General features: G+C 41.9%; 1 protein-coding gene across 1 annotated transcript in view; it reads right to left on the reverse strand.

Annotated features, from left to right (window-relative positions):
* The window catches only part of Fbxl13 (F-box and leucine rich repeat protein 13), a 202,378-nt gene that overhangs the window by 12,583 nt on the left and 168,650 nt on the right, over positions 1-21,145 (reverse strand). Inside the window, exon 18 of the mRNA XM_051174812.1 lies at positions 10,342-10,425. Coding sequence (XP_051030769.1) covers positions 10,342-10,425 — 84 coding nt within the window. The remainder of the gene's footprint in view (positions 1-10,341; positions 10,426-21,145) is intronic.

Raw genomic sequence — 21,145 nt, forward strand, 5'->3', positions numbered from 1 at the left:
ACACTGATGATGGAAAGAGAATGAAATGTTACCAAGTTTTTGGTTCCAGTCCAGTTTATCATCCAATCTCGCTGTGTGTTAACACTTTTACAGAAAATGTCCATGCCACTCCATGTCTTCTGTGCTGAGTCACAGTGTGGGGGCTAATAGCTACATTCCTAAACTGGGTACGTAGCCGGGACCAAGTTGTACTCATATTTGTTATTGTTACAATAGTGCTCTTTTGCCCAGATCCTGGCTTAATCCATCACAACAGGTGGCAGCTCTTTGTCCAAAAACTCCTCCCTTTGTTGTTAACTCTCATGACACTGTCTCTTTGACAGTGTGCCTCATTAGGGCCCCATTAGTTGCCCTACAAAGTTGGAGTTTTTTGTTTGGCTTTGTTTTTCTCTCTATTGATTAGTCTGGGAAAAAAAAAAAAAAACATTGTGCTCTTAAGAACTAACTTCTTTAATAAAGACAAGTTGAGCTGGCTCAAAGCTAAAAATACGATTTCTACAATTATAAGTGATATACTAAATATAAAACTTCAGTTTCTTGGGCCTCTTAAGGCCGTGAGATTTGGATGTACATTTCCTCAAAGATGGCCTCCTTCCTACCAGGCATCAGAGCAGGTCTGGGTAGCTCTGGCTTGGTCATGTACTCTGCAATGCCTGGAGCCCTGTCCTGCTATGCATGGCCCTGCTTTCCCACTCTCCTGGGAGCCAGGCTACTTAAGTATGTAAGGCTGAGCCTCTGAAGAGATCCCCAGTTTTCCCCATGAAAAGGACCTTATGGAAGGAAAAGAGGCAAAGCCCTTCACAAGGAAAGTTCCACATTTCACATTGTTTAAAACTTACATGGAAATCTTGGAAAGAAATGTTGGCTTCAACATGCTCAACTGTGGTCTACAAAGCAGACCTCCAGGCAACAGAAATGAGTCAAAATTTCTACTGCTTTCTCTTTGCTGTGCTCTCATAGCTGTTGGTGTAACCACATTATCTTCTGCATTGTCTGTACCTTTTGAATCCATATCCTGTTTATCTTTATGGCCCCAGCCCTTGGCCTTTAGCCAGAGGCTACTCAAGGAGGAGGAGTCCACAGAGAATGGAGACTTCTTAATATAAGTGAGCAGAAAACATTCCGAAGACAGCAGGTGGCCCAGGACTCTATTTCCTTCCTAATCAAGGTCTAGGGACATCTTGAACTGAGTTCAGCATCTCCAAATAAATTACGCAAATCCTCTAGGTCTTGATGCTCTCCTCTGCAGCATGGGAGTAGCATGGCATGTTCATGCTGGCACTTCATGATGTGCTGGGACAATAAATGGGTTAATATAAAAGTGATTGCACAGTGCCTTGTACATAGTAGACAGTTGGCAAATAGTAGCTAGTATTATTGTTACCATATTCTTTCTGGCCCTGCAATTTTTTGTTTGTTTGTTTGTTTGTTTTTGTTTTTTTTTTTCAAGACAGGGTTTCTCTTTGTAGCCTTGGCTGTCTTGGAACTCACTCTGTAGACCAGACTGGCCTTGAACTCTGAGATCTGCCTGCCTCTGCCTCCCAAGTGCTGGGATTAAAGGCATGCACCACTACAACCTGGCCTGCCAAATTTATTAAATTGTGAAAAATATTTTGATCAGATATCCTCAATAAATACAGATTGATATATATTGTAAATTATGTAGATATATATTTGATTAAACAACTTTTAAACATATATAAGTAAATAAATACTATCAATAAAAAGGTCTTAGAAATTCTAATGATACCTTCTAGCCACAAGTTAGATTACCTTGTTCATTTTCTTAGTAAATGTTTTCTTTGTTTATTGCTATTTTTACATTCCAATCCGTTTCCCTCCATTCTCTCCTCCTGCTACCCCCACTCCTCCCCACACACATCACCTCCAATCTGCTCCTCAGAGAGGGTAAGGCTTCCCCTAGGAAGTCTACTAAGTCTGTCCCATCATCTCCTTGAGGCAGGACTAAGGGAAATTTCGACCCCCATACCTCTGTGTCTAGGCTGGGCAAGGTATCTCTCCATATAGAATGGGCTCCACTAAGTCAGTTTAGAGTTAGATCTTGGATCCACTGCCAGTGGCCTCATATATTGTCCCAGCCACACCATTGCCACCTATATTGAGGGAGTCTAGTTGGATCTTATGCAGGTTCCCCATTTGTTAGACCAGACTCAGTGATCTCTCACTAGCTCGGTCAGCTGCTACTGTGGTTTCCCCTTCATGGTCTTGACTCCTTTGTTCATATTATGGCTCCTCCCTCACTTTGATTGTACTCCAGGAGCTTGGCCCAATGGTTAATTGTGGATTTCTCTATCTGCTTCTATCTGTTTCTGGAAGAGGGTTCTAGCTTCTTTGGGTTTGTGGATTGTAGGCTGTGTATCTTTTGCTTTATGTCTGGTATCCAGTTATGAGTGAGTATATACTATACATGTCTTTGTGGTTTTGGGTTACCTCACTCAGGATAGTTTTTTCTAGTTCTGTCCATTTGCGTGCAAATTTTAAGATATCATTGTTTCTTACTGCTGAGTAGTACTCCATTGTGTAAACATACCACATTTTCTTTATTCATTCTTCAGTTGAGGGGCATCTAGGTTATTTTCAAGATCTGGCTATTATAAATAATGCTGTTATGAACATAGTTGAGCAAATGTCCTTGTGGTGTGAATATGCTCAAAGTGGTATTGAAGGGTCTTGAGGTAGGTTGATACCTAATTTTCTGAGAAACCACCATACTGATTTCCACAGTGGCTGTATAAGTTTGCACTCCCACCAGCAATGGAAGATTATATTCCCCTTTCTCCACATCCTTCCCAGCATAAGCTTTATTGGTGTTTTTGATCTTAGCCATTCTGAATGATATCAGAGTGGTTTTGATTTGCATTTCCTTGATGAATAATGATGTTGAGCATATCCTTAAGTATCTTACCACCATTTAAGATTGTTCTCCTGAGAATTCTGTTTAGATCTGTACCCCATTTTTAACTGGATTATTTGGTAGTTTGATGTCTAGTTTCTCGAGTTCTTTATATATTTTGAAGATCAGCCCTCTGGCAGATGTGGGGTTGGTGAAGATCTTTTCCCATTCTATAGGCAGTCATTTTGTCTTGTTGACTATGTCCTTTGCTTTACAGAGATTCTAAGTTTTAGGAGGTCCCATTTATTAATTGTAGCTCTTAGTGTCTGTACTACTGGTGTTTTATTTATGAAGTGATCTCCTGTGCACTATGCATTCAAATGTATTTCCCACTTTCTCTTCTGTGAGGTTCAATGGATGGATTTATATTGCGGTCTTTGATCCATTTGGACTTGAGTTTAGTGCATATCAATAGATATGAATGTATTTGCATTCTTCTACATGTTGACAGCCAGTTATACCAGCACCATTTACTGAATATGTTTTCTTTTTTTCCATTTTATACTTTTAGCTTCTTTGTCAAAAATCAGGTGTTTATAGGTGTGGGTTGATATTGGGGTCTTTGATTTGATTCCATTGGTCCACCTGTCTGTTTTTATGTCAATACCAAGCTGTTTTCATTACTATAGCTCTATAGTAGAGCTTGAAGTCAGGGATAGTGATGACTCAGATGATCCTGTGTTGTACAGGAACAGGATTGTTTTCGCTATCCTGGGTTTTTGTTTTTACATATGAAGTTGAGTATTGCTCTTTCAAGACCTGTGAAGAATTGTGCTGGGATTTTGATGGGGATTGCATTGAATCTGTAAATTACTTTTGATAGGATTACTATTTTTACTATGTTGATCCTACTATCCAAGAGCATGGGAGATCTTTGTATTTTCTGATATCTTCTTTACTTTCTTCCTTTAAAGACTTTAAGTTCTTGTCATACAGGTCTTTCACTTGTTTGGTTAGAGTTTCCCCAAGATATTTTATGTTATTTGTGGCTATCATAAAGGGTGGTGTTTCTCTGATTTCCTTCTCAGCCAATTTGTCATCTGTATATAGAATGGCTACTGGATTTTGTTGTTGTTGTTGTCAATCTTGTATCCTGCTACTTTACTGATGGTGTTTATCATTTGCATGAGTTCTCTGGTAGAATTTTTGGGGTCACTTATATATACTATAATATCATCAGCAAAGAGTGAGAGTTTGACTTCTTCTTTTCCAATTTGTACATCTTTGATCTCCTTTTGCTGTTTTATTGCTATTGCTAGAACTTCAAGTGCTGTGTTGAATAGAAATGGAAAGAGTAGACAGCCTTGTCTTGTTTCTGGGTTCAGTGGGAATGCTTTGGCTTCAGGCCTGAAGCTCTGACCTCCATTTTACACTATTTCTGGGCTGGGGTAAATGCTTTCTTAACAGTACACATTTGGATGTCTATAACTCTGGGTGGTTTAGGGACACCAGAGATCCTATTATATATTTGGACTAAACAAGGGGAATTATTTTCAAAGTATACAGTGTGATAGGTGCATAAAGAGAACTTGGGAATGGAATAAGCAGCAACAGAGAATCTACACTTGAAAAACAAAGGAAGGAAGGCCAGGAAAAGAATGGAACACATGTATCTTCTACTTGCAAATTATATTGTGGTAAGCAGAATTTGTTGGAGGAATTCCAGAATAATTTGTAGCTTTAGATTTTATCTAGAAAATAAAAATGGGCCAGGAAAGACAAAGGAGGACAGGACACCCACACTTTTTGGTTCTCCAAAGGAAGTAGTCTAATCGCCTGGCTTCCTTAGGGTCCCTATAGACAACAAGGGCAGGTAAATTAATTTTGCTGTAATCCTGAGGCAGGAAAGGCCCACTTACCATCTCTACTTTTTGTTATTTTTCTTACATTTTTCTCAAAAAAATGGCAGCTGAGACCAACAGTCAACTAAGTATAGCCTCTTGAATTTCAGAATCTCTGAGGGACTAAGTTTAGGGGCCATCAATACTGTTTAGACCCTTTGTTTTAGGATATGGTAGGATCACGGGTGATCTAGTCCAGGGAGGCTTCCAGCCTTGCAGTAAAGCTCAGAGCTGGAGTCAGCTGCATCTGTGTAAGCCTACACAGTCTTAACCTTCACTTTCCTCATCTGTAAGAGGAAAATAAAAAGATCTATATTGTATCTCACCAGCTTTGGGAAGATGGAAAGAGCATGTTTTCTCTTGTCAGAAACAACACCCATCCCAAAAGCTGCTGGTTTGTGAGCAGTTGACTTATTAGTGTCATAGACCAACACTGCCTGCCTGGGATACTACTTAGCCTGTAAGGCCATGGGGGCTTTACACAGGAAATATGGCAAGGACATTCTAAATGGGCATGATGGAGCTATTAGAAATTGTAACTCAGTGACCTAACCATGCTGCAGGCCCCCTGCTTACACCATGTATGACACAATGGACAAACCATAGGTGTGTCACCAAGGAATCAAAAACAGGAGTCAACTCTCCCATCATGGGAAAGTGCAGTCGAGATGCCTGCTTTCCTTACCTTTTGCTTTGCCTGCCAGCAGTCTGTCAGGTTTTGTTTAACTAGGCAAGTTTCATCTTACATGTGATAAACTAATACTATAGGGGAGCTTAAAGGCAGGAAAGGCATCCTGAGGATTATCTTGCTTTTAACATGTTCTCCTATAGTTCTTCTCTGTGGACACTTCAAATGAAAACAACAGATGTTTGGGACAGTTAGGAAGTGCAGCAAAACTTCAGCTGTCCACTAGTTCTCACAGTGTGAGTGGGCTGGAAACCAGCACTGGTGTGTGTGTATGGGGGTAGGGGGGATAGGGTACTCAGCTTTTCCTGATTCTTTGCCAAGAAAGCATGGTACCCTGCACTCCAGAATCCCTTGGAAGCTTCTAAGCTATGGGACTCTGAGAAACTGTTGAATCCCACATCCTTTGAAGTCTGGCAAGTTTCAAATGCTGTTGGACTGTTTACAATTGGAAACACATTAGCCTCAAAGAGCAGCAGAATGCTGAGCTTCTTGCTTTTGCTCCCACCCATTGAAGAAACAGTAATGCCCTGATATTCGTGTCCCCAGTGCATTCCACATCCCCTGAGTCTCCTGGCATTTGCTACTTTATTGTAAGGCTCAGTAGACTGGATGATCAATGCAGCAGAGATTTCTAAAATAAAACTCTTCATTGTTCCAGGTTTTGTGGCTGTTGCCTTTTCAACAAGTACCAGATGATCACCCCTTTAAATCTACCAAGAAATTACTTAGTTCCTTTTCTCAGATACTTTTAAAAAAATGTACAGCCTGAGTCCTCTGGGGGGGGTTCCATCAGTCAATACTTCCTAACACTAACCTTGAGTGAAAGACGACAGCGAAGGGTTTTCTGGATGCTAGAGTCAGGTTCTAAAAGAGCCCAATGTATAGCTTGGTGGTGGTGGCAGCATACCTCTTTAATCCCAGCACTTGGGTGGCAGAGACAGGCCAATCTCTGTGAGTTCCAGGCCACCCTGGTCTACAGAGCTAGTTTCACAACAGCCAAGGATACACAGAGGAACCCTGTCTCAAAAACAAAACAAAACAAAAAATCAAAAACAAAAAGAAGAGAAGGAGGAGGAAGAGGAGGAGGAAGCAGGAAGCAGCATCAGCAGAAGAAGAAGGAGAAGGAGGAGAAGGAGAAGAGGATGAGGAGGAAGCAGGAAGCAGCATCAGCAGGAGAAGGAGGAGAAGGAGGAGAAAGAGGAGAAGGAGAAGAGGAGGAGGAGGAAGAGGAGGAGGAAGCAGGAAGTAGCATCAGCAGAAGAAGGAGGAGAAGGAGGAGGAGAAGGAGGAGAAGGAGGAGGAGGAGAAGGAGAGGAGGAGAAGGAGAGGAGGAGGAGAAGATGAACCCAGTGTCTGCTGCTCTTCTTCCCTAGAGCCTCTGCTGCACCAGAGGCTGAGGAGTAAGGCCAGTTTGTCTAGGAGTCTTGATTGTTTCCCGTTCAACTCTTGAACACAACTTCATCCCTGGAGACAAGGTGTAGTTATCGAAATCTCATACTTTGATAATTTTTGTATGACTTAACCCTGGAAACTAAATAGAAATCAGTGTTGATTTTTTTTTAATAGTTGCTAAGGGGAGCTGACTCATCTGACTCATCATCGACACTGTCGATGTCAGGATGTATTAGAGGCTACCAAAATCAATTTTGGTTTAGCAGTGGAGGGTAGAGCTATCAATGGATAAAAATTATTGATGAAAATCTTGCATAAACAATATTTTGAAACTAGTTAAAAGTTAGTGAATCAAGGTATTTTAGATGAGGAAAGAGTCACTGGAGAGTGATGCAACTTTGCTGTTAGGGTCCATGAATAAACCTTTCTTAAACTCCAAACAGATATGTCTGCAACAGGCTGGCCACAGACCAGTCTCAGGAAAGAGGACAGTTGTTGAATAAGGTGGATGGTTTGAGTGTTGAAAATCCAACACATGCACACATACACACACACATATGCACACACACACACACACACACACACACACACACACACACACACACACACCAAAAAACAGGTTGGAGGAGAAAAAATTAAGGAATTAAGGAGAGATGATGAGAAAGAAACAGTTTTCCTGAATAGAACATCTGATCTTGTGCAAGTAATAATGAAATAAGTTCACACCCCATGCTTCTTTTAAAAGGTATCTTTAGATTGCAGAAAATAAAGAGCAGTTTTGAAAGCTTAAACTTTTTAAAAAGGCATGCTAGCATCTTACTGTGTAGTCATGTAACTAGTACATAAGCTAGGTTTGGCATCTGAAAGCAGTGTAAACTTAGGCACTGTAGAGGAGTGAGGAGAGATGCTTGGAGCCCACAGGATCAGAAACAAACAGCAGAGTATGTGTCCCTGATTCTCAGTTTCAGCCTCATGGGAAGAAGCATTTTTTAAGTGATGGCTATTTAGAGGCTGACATCACAGCACTGCATTGGAATCCTTCTAAAAGATTTACTCACTGGTCAAATACTATTGCCTCCTCTGCAAGGAATGCAACTCAATGTTAGAAATGTCAACCTTTTAACTTTTATTTGGGGGCCTTCATTCAATCAGTAAACACTTATTTAACAGCTGTAAATACCTACAGCTGAACTACGACTAGTAGTAGTTCAAAGAAACAGTTTTTCTCCCAAGCAAACTAGAGTCTTGGCACAGAGTCTGGTTTCCCAACTAGAGTATTCCTGACATTTAAGTCCTTTGTTTGGGCTCTGTCATTCATGCCACTATATGAATCTTACTCCTGGCCCATGAATGAATGGCTAAATGAGTAATTGTGGGGGTGGGAGGGTGGTTAAGTAGATGTGTTTACACAATATAAACATTTTAAAAATATGGTACTGTATCTTAAATACATAAAAAAGTATTAACAGAAGTGTGTGTGTGTACTGATTTAGGAGCAAGACTTGTCAAGAACAATGTTAGACATTCCTAACGACAAAATGTCACATTAATACTAAGTTATCTTGGTGGCACACTTATTGCAATCATGCTTTACTGTTTTGTTTTTTTAAATCTCTGATCTGTCACCTTTTCCATTTCTTTAAAGCCTGACTGTGTCATGCTAATGGATAAGGCTTTGTGTAAATGCATGTTTAACCTTATGATTAAACCACCATTGACAATTGCACAAATCTTTGGTTCTTTTCATAGCAGATCACATGCACCAATTAACCAAGCATCTGTAATTCTGTTTATTATAGAGATGATATGAAAGTTTTCAGTTCTTTCTGGGCTCTTTGTCTTGAAGCAGTATTTTATTTATTAATAACTCTCCACACTAGGCAGAGTTGGTGCCATGGACTAAGATGAGGAGGGGTGGACCTTGCTCCTCATCATAGCTTTTCAAAGTTCTTAGTAGTATTACACTTTCTCCTATATTACTGCACTGTCCAGACACAATGAGATAAAACAAAGCAAAGCTAAATGACACAGTGGGGACTAAGCCACACTGCCAACCAACCATTCAGAAGAGTAATTCCCCCATGTCTCCCTTCATTTCCATGAAACAGAGCTTAATCTGCTTTCCTGAGGAGGTATGAAACCTTGACCAGCTGTAGCCTCTCAGCCCTTAGCTTCTTATCTGTAAATCAGACAACTGGTTTATATGTTGCTAAGCTTCCTTTCAGCCCCAAATGTCTGTAAGTCTATGCTAAGGTGTACGTATGGACTGACCTGGCAGCCTCCACAGCAATCCAGTTTGTACATTATTCCAACACTGCTCAATTAGTCATTTAAAGCTTCATAAGTCATCTTCAGATTTGTCATGCTGCAAACATACCTACTTTCTGTGGACTTCTCAGCTAAGCACTTGCATTATCGAGTGGTTGTGGGATTAACCCTTTTATCCCTGTAAAAAGAGTCTCCTCCCTTCCCTTTGAGGCTTTCCTTTCTTCCTATTTAGTCTAATGGTTTCCTATGTAGTGGAGGTTTTTAACTTTCAACATGCTTTTATGTGATGCTTCCAATGGCTTAACAGTTTCCTCATGTTTAATTTTCAATTTTTGTTCAAAACATAACCTCTCTCTTTCTCTCTCTTGTTGCTTAAGGTGCTTTAAAAAAATTCCATTATGGCTTACATGCAGTATGTACTTCATGGCTTCTTTACCCTTCTCAAGAATTCCTCAAGTATCAGTTGAGCACGTGATAACTCATCTCAATTACTTACCTCATGCTCTCCATTCTGCTGAAGTACAATACAAACTATGTTTGGATAACTTCAATTCCAAACTTCTAAAATCTGATGTGGTCTCTAACCTCCCCAATTTTCATGGTTAGATTATGTAAAAGTTAGTTTTCCATTTTATATTCTACTTTCTTTATATGCAAAGACTTTGGACCCCTATTTATTCTATGACCCTGACACAAATTTGGGAGTGAATAGATGGAGAAACCATGAGGACATAAAGCTTCTTCGGCACCTCAGGCCCTAGAGAGCTGGCCCAGTGTAGTGAATGTTATCTTTGTGTTACAGTTACAAAAACCACCTGTCAAGAATAGGTTGAGGAGGAGGAGGATGGACACTGGCTCATGCTTTTAGAGAAACCTCAGTCCGCTGTGGTGGGAAGTATGGCAGTATTCATTGTAGCCACAGTGTATGGCAAAGACTCCTACATGGAGTAGAGACAGGCTAGATCCAGAGGTAGGTCTAAGCTGAGAGCTGGTGGCATGGTCTACTCCACCAGCCAGGCCACGTTTCCTAAGGCTCCAGGCCTACAAGCTAAGGACCAAGTGTTGAAAAAGGAGCTTCCAATCATGATGCCCAGTGTTGACTCTGTGACTGAGTCCCAGCCGCACATGTATTGTGAGCTGGCTCCTATCAGTTCTTTCTATTATGACTTGCAAAGTTTATTCAATTTGAGCTTAATTTTTAATCTTAACTCTATAGTGGGAAACCTTAGTCATCTTACCCGAATTCCCAAGTCAGTGATGTTGGTACACTCAGACAGAGACAGTTCCCTCAGCTTCCTGTGTCTGGAAAGTATGGTCAAGCCCTAAGAAAATAAAGATCATTTGGTGATTACAATTTAGTATGGGATGTATCCAAGAGCCATTTGTACAAACCAATGGCTTAAGTGAGCAATCATTTGTGCAAGCTAAATCAAACTACATGCCTTCCGAGTCAGACTTCTTATATCTAACAAAGCACGGCTTACTTTGGCAAGAAAATTATTCAGTGTCTCTAATACTTTGCAGAACAAATAAAAAATAAAAATGCTCCCAAGTCTCAGAGCTAGAAAACTCTTTAAGAAATCACCTGTGGCTACTGTGTACAGACAAATGCTATGGGAACAACGCGAACCGCTCTATTATCTCAAGACTCTTGGTGCCATTGGTGAATGAATGAGGAACTCATCCATTCCTAACCTAAAACACTCAAATTCTTTAGTTTATTTTAGGAGTCCAGTTTCTGAAAGATAAAGGGGGTGAATCTTTATAATGGTCTAGTGACACAAGCAGCCATTGCCTCTCCTGGCCCTTACATTGTTGCACACGTGACTGTGCCATGACACTTCTTAGTGTCCCCAGGACTGACTGGACCCTCCAGCCCTCTGATGGGCACTGATGACTTGATGAGTTAGCTTAGAGCCGCTCTCCTATTGGGTATGTGTGCTTGTTTGCTGGTGTTGAGAATAAAAGCATGTGGCCTTGGCATACAGACACAGCCTCAGCCTCTCTGTCTTGTTTGGCCCACTAATGGAGCAATGTTGGACATGGCTAGGGATGGGTCTCTTTTTATATTTATGTGCACAGCTGGTTTACATTTTATCGATATCAAGGGTGATGTTTGAGCCATAATGGAAAATAACATATGCAAATGTTAGATCTTGTTTTACTTCCTTTAAATAACTATCCTTTAAAGAAAAGATTTCATTTTTACATCCAGATCAAGGGGAAAGCACTTGTCACAGCCACTGTTCAACCGTGCTGTCTCTGTTTAATGCACTATCTCCTAGTGCGGTGACTCAGCTGGGCCCCTTCATGCTATTGTGACCGGGGTGCCTTCTCCAGGCATGTTCTCTTTCCTGCCTCGTGCTTTCAGAGCAAAGACCTTGGGGCCATCACACAGTCTGTGTTCCAGATGTGAGTCTTCTTTTAGTCCTACTAGGAGGACTGGAGGGGTTGAGCTCTTCCCCCACAGAAACCAAGTTCTTTGAACAAAAATACCTAGACATGCAGAGTTCACCTCTGAGTACTACACGTGAAAATAGACATGATCCTGGGAGACCCCTCCTAGGAAACGACCCAGAAGCACTTAGGGTTTACTGCTGTAGCCAAGTCAGAAGTTTTAAAGCTTAGCCACAAAAGTTCACTAGCTAAACACAACACTTGTCAGTCTGTTTGCTCCTTGCCACTTCACTAAAGAAAGCATTAAGAGTTCACATACAGGGGCTGGAAACATGATCCAGCAGGTTAAAGCTCTTGTCATGCAAGCCTGATCATGGGAGTTGGTTCCTTGGAGCCCACAGAAAGGAGACAGGAAAAAGACCCCACACATGAGCTTTGGTACATGCATATCTATCATGTATGTACAATAATAATGATAATGATTGTATTAATAATCTTAAAGTTAAAATATGAACATGAAATTCCATGTTTAATATTAGTACTAAAATACATGAAGTCAACAGTAAATGAAGATCATTAGCTGTTGCTTAAGTATAGAATGAGATACCACACTAATCTACTGTCCATAATAGTAGTCTGTAATGTCTGTAATAATTAAGAAGAGCAACAACAAAATGTGAGAGTGTGGAGATGTGAAAACTGACACAATGCAAGAAAAGTGAAATGGACCAGCCATTCTGGAAAACATGACCATATCTCAGAAAACAAAGCACAGAGTTAGCATGTGGCCCAGCAATTACACTCCTCAAGGGGCTTATAACTTAGAATACAACATGTCTTCATACACACACACACACACACACACACACACACACTTGTGTGTAAGTGTTCTTAACGATGGTATTTAGAACAATATCTACATAGAATGCTAGTGGATTAGAAAAAGAAGTGTTGGTATATGTCATTGTATGCATAAGCCTTGAAAACATTGTTCTAAGTGAAAGAAGCCATAAACACCATACATGATTCCACTGACATATAAAGTCCAGAAAAGATAAAGAGAAAAGATAGATCTGTGCTTGCCTGAAGCCAGCTGCAGGGTGTGACAAGCATAGGAAAGGGATGATGAAACCATTCTGGGGTTAGGTTATGGTGATACTTATATAGCTCCATAGATAAACCAGCAAAATGAAACACACTGAGGGCCCCATCTCAATAAAGATATTGTTAATTGACAATTGTTTGATAAGGACCAGAAAATATCCCTATGCCATCCTTCTGCCACAGATGGTTGCAGACATTGCCTATGTGTCATGATCATTAGCAAGACCATCTAAGTGATGTCACTGTGCCCATGCTGATGAATTACCATACAGCTGCTAAGTAAACAACACTAGCAGAGACCAGCAAGTGAAAGCCAGGAGACCAGCCAGACATCTGTAGACACCACCTGCTGGCATTGGGTGGGGGGGGCAGCAAGGTAAATGCATTGTTTCAGACAGCAAGACACGTTCTTATTTTGACTTAAAACTGCTCAGAAAAGTGACCTAATGGACAACTGTGCCAGTTAGGTAAATGTTCTGTTCAACTCTATGGGATTCAGAAATGCTCTAAAGCAGAAGGAATTCCCTGAAAGAACTGACAGTTATCTTCTGCCGTTTTTATTTTAAAAACCTGTAGTCTTAAGTCTGGGATTTATAATTGCTCAATTTGATGGGTATTCATTTAACAAACACAATACTGATGGAGCTCTAGTAGAGAAACTGAAGCCTAGATATCAAAGAGGTCCTGTGTTTAATTCTAAGAAGCCTGAAGCCTAGGCAGGGAGACATTTGGGTACCACAGACCATCATAACCATGAAAGAAAAAGGTGGCCACATTGGTCCTATCAAAGAGATATGGCGAGGCCTACTTTTATGAGCCTGTGGCAGGAAAGCACAGGGGACAACTTAGAAACCTGGAACTCCACTCAGTTCTGCCTATACGAACAATGCATTTGGCAGCCTGAGCCCCTTGCCTTCAGGTACAATGAACACATGATGGCTGCAGGTACACATAGGACTCCCTAATGACCATCAACTTAGACAGTTTATATGTCTGCAATGTATCCAGGTATAAAGAAAGAATGACTGATCTGGCCTTAACTGGCTAGGGGACATGTGCAATAAGACAAACTCTTTCTTCTAAGTGAACATTTAGGGAGAACCCCTTTGTTTACCAGCTTATGCTTTTTACTCATAATTAGGAGTGCATATGATTGCATTGTAGGAAAAGATATGCGAGTGAACAGAGCCTTATGTAGGCAAACTTGTCAGCTAAATAAAGGACCACCCAAACTACACACCTGGCAACCACCGTAAAAGTAAGGCCTTTATTCATGTGGCCTGCTGTCACTCCTGACAGCATATCTGCCCTGTCACTTTGGTTTGAATAAAACTTTGTTACTTTTGCATGTGAGAGCCTTCATTTCCATTTCTGAGTAAGAAGCCAAGAGCCTAGATGCTCCCAGCATACACTGTGACATCTGTTATGGATGAGTACAGCACCTGGGAAATCTTAGAGAGAGAGAGAGAGAGAGAGAGAGAGAGAGAGAGAGAGAGAGAGAGAGAGAGAGAGCTGCTGCCACCAAGAAAATGGAAGGATGGGAATTCTTGACAGAACAACATTTTTCACTTACTTTACATGCCAACCACACTTTCCCCTCCCTCCTCTCCTCCCATCCCCTCCCCACCTCCCATCTACCTTCCTTCCCATCCAATCTTCCTCCATCTCCATTCAGAAAGGGACAGGCCATCCATGGGCTTGCACATAGCATGGCCCATTAAGTTGAGATAGGGCCGAGCTCCTCCCCCTGTATAAAGGCTGGGCAAGGTAATCCAGCATGGGGAACAGGCTCCCAAAAGCCAGCTCAAGCACGAGGGACAGGCTCTGGTCTCACTGCTAGGAGCCTTACAAAGAGATTAAGCTGCACAAGTGTCACACACATGCAGAGGGCCTAGGTCAGTCCCATACAGGATCAGAGTCCTTGAGCTCCCATGAGCTCAGGCCAGCTGTCTGTGTGGGTTTCCCCATCATGACCTTAACCCCCTGGCTCATACAATCCCTCCATCCTTTCTTAGCAGGACTCCCAGGGCATGGCCCAGTGTTTGGCTGTGGATCTCTGCATCTGCTTCCATCAGTTATTGGATAAAGGCTCTCATGACAATTAGGGTAGTCACCAATCAGATTACAGTACATGGTCAGTTCAGGCTACATATCCACTATTGCAGGGTGACTTAGCTTGGGTCATCCTTGTGGGTTCCTGGGAGTTTCCCTGACATCAATTTCTCCATGACCTGAAATGCCGCCCCCCCAATCAAGATTTCCCTTTTGTTATTCTCCTCCTCTGTCCTTGCCCCCAACCTACCACCTACACCCAGCCTACCCAACCCTCAAGTTACATCCTCCACTCCCCTACCCCCACCCCCAGTTTACCCAGGAGATCTCTTCTATTTTCCTTACCAAGGGAAATCCATGCATCTCTCTTTGGGCCCTCTTTTCTGGGCCTGTGGTTTGTAGGTTGGTTATCTCATACTTCACTCCTGGTATCTACTTATGAGTGAGTGCATACCATGTGTGTTTTTCTGTGTCTGGGTTACCTCACTCAGAATGAATTTTTTATAGTTCCATCTGTTTGCTTGCAAATTTTATGATGTCCTTGTTTTTTACAACTGAGTAATACTCCATTGTGTAAATGTACCACATCTAGGTTGCTTTCAGGTTCTGGCTGCTATGAACATAATTGCATAAGTATTCTTGTGGTATGATTGAGCATCCTTTGGGTATATGCCCAAGAGCAGTGTAGCTGGGTCTTGAGGTAAATTAATTCCCAATTTTCTGAGAAACCACCATGCTGATTTCCAAAGCAGCCATTCCAAATTAGCCATTCTGTCAGGTGTAGAATGGTATCTCATAGTTGTTTTGATTTGCATTTCCCTGATGACTAAGGATGTTGAACAATTCATTAAGTGTATTTTCACCATTTGAGATTCCTCTGCTGCAAATTTTCTGTTTAGGTCTGCACCCCACTTTTAATTGGACTGTTTGGTGTTTTGATGTTTAGTTTCTTGAGTTCTTTGTATATTTTAGAGGTAAGTCCTCTGTCAGATGTGGGGTTGAAGATCTTTTCCCATTTTGTGGGCTACCATTTTGTCTTGACAGTGTCCTTTGCCTTACAGAAGTTTCTTAGTTTCAGGAGGTCCCATTTATTGTCAATCTCAGTGTCAAGAGCAGACTGTTCTAAGGTATTTGTTGCATTAAATTTTCTTGGGGAGACACACATGTCTGTTCACTGAGGGCACCAACAACAGACCCGAGTGATGATCCCATCCAAGTCAGTTTGGTGGACTAATGATTTTTCTTAGCTAGTTTACTGGAGCATGAGTGAAGATTTATCATAGTATAGAATATTGGTAACCCCCAAACAGCTGTATCACCAAAAAGCCCGTCCTATCATTGATGACAGCTTCCCCATAGCTATGTAGTAGAACCTCATGCCCCAACTCCTGCACTCAACCTTTCACCCATACTTCAGCATCTCCCAAGACCATGTATAGCTGGGGAAGGTTACATACAGCTAAGAAGGGCACAAGGAGGAGGAACCTCAGGGGAAGGCCTGATGACCCTCCAACCCTCCCACTGTGAAAGGATGGCAATAGGCCTCATCTTGTGGATCTGCTATGCAGCTGCTTTGATTAAAACAGCAGTGGCTGCCATATTCGGTGGACATGTTCCACAACAGCAGGAAACTAAACGGCAAAGCGTGGAACTGCACAGCACAGTGTAAATGAATTTCTAATGGGCATCTAGTCATCAAACTACTCCAAAGGCGGAAACTTCTGGGCTTGTTGGTATTACTGCTTGGTTTGGTTGAATGGAGTAAACACATTGGAGGGGTTGGCTGGTTCCAAGTTTTAACTGTGTAGTGGAAGGATAAGCCACTAAGACAGGGTCGTTAGGCCTCAGTCAGAAAAGGGAGGTGGCCTCCTTCCAGTGAAGCCCTGCAGTACTGCTATGGAAGGTCTTCTTGTTTGCCCAAAGTCAGCCAAATGCACAAGTTCTTTTGCAAAACAGAGGTCAGTGTTTATTTCCCCAAAGTATAAACAGAGGCTAACTTCATCATCAGAGAGGCTTTGTCCTGCAGCAGACAGGAATAAGTATAGAGAGCACAGCCAGACATTATGCAGGGTAAGAGACCTGAGAACACCCAGCCCTCAATGGGATGTCTCCATCAAATCCCTCTCCTCAGGGCTCAGGGAACCATGTAGAAGAGGATGCAGAAAGAGTGTGAGGACCAGGGGAGATGAGGACACCAAGAAAACGAGGCCCCCTAAATGAACGCGAGCAAAGCACATGTGAACTCACAGAGACTGAGGCATCAAGCACAGGGCCTGAAGGAGTCTGTACTAGGTCCTCTGTGTCTGTTATGGCTTTCAGTTAGTGTTTTTATGGAATTCCTGAGTGTGCAAACAAGTGGGTCTCATCCTGTGCCTCCTCTTGCGCTCTTTTCCTTTTGTTTGTCTGTCCTGTCCAACTCTGATGTGATAGCATTGGTTTTATTTTGTTGTATTTTATTACTTCTTAGAAGCCTGTGTTTTTCTAATAAGAGATAAAAGGAATGGATCTGGATAGGAGTAGAGGTGGGGAGAAACTGGGAGGAGTAGCGAGAGGGGAAAGCCTAATTGGGATATATTATATAAAAAACAATCTATTTTCAATAAAAGGATTTTTTTTTAATTTTAAAAAAGAGGCTATATTGCCTAGATGGCACACAGGAAAACAGCTGGTGTGATAATCGAGTGAACTGTCCACAGAACTGCAGGCCATGTGAGAATTCAAGGCTCCAGGTTTCCAGGAAGCACTTCCACTTCTCCATAATCCACAGATCTGAAGGACATGGAACCAAGACGCCCAGGGATCCACAGTGGGAAAGTGGCTTATACTACAGTATGAGCTTCACTGAGGGATGTGTTCTTAAGACATAAGATTCAAAAGAAAGCAGGCATCAAGTCAACCTCTCAAGTCTGTAGTCACCCAGAGTGCAGAGCTAAACCGCTCTCCTGGTGTGGGAAACACATTGTTGTACCAAGACCAAAATGCAAAGAAGAATGGGACCTGTGTTTTAAGACAAGTATAAAGAGCACTCAGTCAGTAGGTGTGGCTGCTTCCAATTGGAAGGCAAAGGCAGTGGTCTAGCAGAACTTTCAAAGAGGAAAGAAGCTTGAATTAAGCCTAAAGATTGTGATTTTGACAAACAGTAATATAACAGGGCAGCCTTTCAGTCAAAGAAACTGTATGAGCAGAGACTTCCTTTGGAAAGTGAGTTGCTTGGAAGTAGTTCAGTTTGGGGTCTGTCCCTGGGATCAGTGGGAGGGAAGACAGATCATTGCCAGGGACAGAGCCATGCACATGAGACATTTTAGAGCTGAAGATTTCTTGAACATTTCTCCCCGTTTTACATCTGGATTTGTTTAGCTAATGTAGATAGACATCAGCAATGAATTGGTTACTGAAAGGCGAGATGGGGAGTATGTTGGCGTGGGGGTGCCTTCTGTGGCCAAGCCATCCCATCCCTGGCTTGGAACACCACCAACACAAATATAAAACATCTTCCAACTCTAGATTGAAAACATTCACATTTCCAGAAAGGTTCAAAGACTATTAGAAGGAATACCTTTATATCCTTTACTTAAATTCTTCAGTTACGAGTGTGGGTGTGTAGGCCACAGGACAACCTTGGTTGTCATCTTCCTTAGGTGCTATTCCCTCTGGTGATTGTTGTTGTTTGTTTGCTGGGGGTGGGGATCTCTGATTGGACGGTGGCCTGTGAGCCTCCAGGGTCTGTCTATCTCTACTTGCCCGGAGCTGGGATTGTTCATGTCCATGCCACAGCACCTGGTTTTCCTTACGGGGTTCTGAGGATTGAACCTGGGTCTTCATGGTTTCACTTGTCCCAGTCCAGGACACTTTTTGAAGCACACTTGACAGCTCTTGTGTGTAATGCCTCCTAATCTTCCTTTGCCAGCTCATGCTTTGGCATGGTTTTTGAATGTTACCTGAATGCTGCCACAGTCCCATGGGAGTCTCTGTCAGGCTGCTCCACCACAAGGGTCGTCACTGGCCATTTGATTTATGGCTGACTACTGTACCACTTCCCTAGACACAATTTCTTACTTAACAAGTCTGTAATGTGGTTCTTTCCAGGTTTTAGAATACAGTTTGACAATAACCTTCTGGTCTGTTTTTGGTATTTCTTGGTGATCCTTATCTAAAAAAGTTATTAAGTGCAGCTTTTTAAAATTCTATCCTTCGTTTTAGATTTCTTAGCTGGACTTACTGAACTGTTCCTTTATTCTGCTAAAAGTTTGGGGAGGTGCTTTGAATAAATTAAGGCTATTAGACCTAGTATTAGTCCCAAGTTCTGTGTGGTGTTACTTAGTGATTGTTTTATATACTGGGGTGAACACTGGACCTCATGAATTCTGGGTACACAGCCTAACCACTGAGTTATGCACATAGCCACCTATAAATAAGAGTTTAACTTGCCCAAACTCTTGTATTTATGAAATTGTATTTATGAAATACAACCTGACTTTACTGGTGGAATCATGTGTTTGTTGGTAAAAGATAGTTCTGGAGGGGAACATTCATGATCTTTTGATCTCTCAGAATAAGCAGCTGACCGTGAATTCTTAAACAAACTGTGTCCTATATGTGAAAATGAGGCTTCTCAATATATAACCCAGGAAGCCTCGAGCTTCAGACCCTCCAGTTCCAGACTCCTGATTGCTGGGGTTACAAGTGTAAGACACCATGCCTATCTTAGCAGCACACACGTTCATACCAGAACAGCAGGCATGGGGAGGTTGGCATCATAACCTGTCCTGCTTGAGATTTTAAAAGCTACGTTTCATTGATTGCCCAGTTTTTAATTCAGTTTTCAGTAAAGGGTAAGTAATAAGCCTGCAGACACTAAGATAAACATGCTAAAACAAAGATTTCACCCACAGCTGCAAACCAAGAGAAAATATGAACTTCATAGGGAAAAAGGCTTGTTTAACTCAGGAATCTGGTGGCTCGATGGCCCACCCTGCAAAGAGCTCATGGCTGAACCACAGCATGGTAAGCAGAAAGAGAAGGCCTTGTGTACAGATGTCAAAGCCTAGAGAAGCTTTGCTCACAGCAGCTGCCTCTGCTGACACAGCACTGGTCTGTCTGTGAGAGCGGCCCCCTATGACTCATCAGCTTCCCAATGGGCGCCATGAATACAGGTTGCATGACCTCAGCATGGCCATAACACTGGGAGAATCCCAGAACTTGATCTTTTGGAAGGATACACCACTTCAAACCACAGCAAACTCACTGGAAAACTACCCAAACACAACAAAGGGGAAACTGAGGGGGAAATTCTGACTTTATTTTCATACTTGAGCCCAGAAGCCCCTAACAGTAGCAGGAACTAGAAAAGAGTAAGAAAAGAGCTAATTAAGGAATAAGTTTCTCAAGAAGGGAAGAGCTGAGGCTATGGCATTTGTTGTAAATAATATTGCATACGTGATTAGGTTTAAATAAAAGGGTATGAAGCTGGACGTGTGCATATGTACATGCAATGCATACATATACAGTACAATCAGAGAACACTCCTAGAAATATATTAACTTTCAGGAGTGGGTAAACCATTTAAATGCATTTTTCTGTAACCCGCATTTCTTCTGGTGCTGCTAGAATGTTTGAGAAAAATAATTTAGAATAATTTTTAGGGAAAATCCAACATGAAAATCATGATTAAATTTCTTTAATTAACATAGAATTCTATGAAGTATTAATTCTGAGCTCTGTTTTTTCAGATTTGCACCATTCTGGCTCTAAACTATCCCATACAAATGTACCAATATTCAAGGGAAGTACCAAGCTAGGAACAGAAACACGTCTCATTTTTCCCCAAAACAAAATAATTTCTTTTTTTATAAAGAGAGATGAGTACTTCCTAACTTCATGCTGATCAGCCCTCACTGGCTAAGGCTCCCTGTCCCTTGCATCCATGGCATTATTCTGACCTCTCCAACCTCCTTCTTAGATAATCCTTCAGCTTCCTCTGTGGATTCATCTTTCAAATTGACCTGTGCACACTGCTGTTCTGAGATCTGTGTTACCATCCTCCCTTCTCTAATCTAGGCTTCAGCAGCCACCTCAGCTGTCACTCTAGCTCACTTTTTCTCTGCTGACTTGGCCCAGTGTGCGGGAAGGACCTCAAACACAGCATACCACTCTCAGAAGTGGGAAGCTGGGGACTTTAGTGAGTGCTCCTGGGCTGCTAGCTAAAGAACCTCCTTTAAGAACCTTTTTTGCAGCCCTGCCTGCTTTTCTGACCTTGCCTATCGGTGCTTCCCTGCTGGGGAATTTGATAGTTCCTGTAGGTTCACTTTCAGTAATGAAATAAAATGGACCAGGGTATCAAGGAGTTGGGATGACTGGGAATAGCCCCTACTGCAGGAGTAGAACATGGGATCTGAAAAGACCTCCGTGAAAATGCAGCAAGCCCCCCTTCCCAGTGTCCCGTCATTTCTGCTGAAGATGAAACACTTGGTTACTCTCCTGTTTGGGGTA

The sequence above is a fragment of the Phodopus roborovskii genome, unplaced genomic scaffold, assembly GCF_943737965.1.
Source record: "Phodopus roborovskii unplaced genomic scaffold, PHOROB, whole genome shotgun sequence".
Taxonomy (NCBI): domain Eukaryota; kingdom Metazoa; phylum Chordata; class Mammalia; order Rodentia; family Cricetidae; genus Phodopus; species Phodopus roborovskii.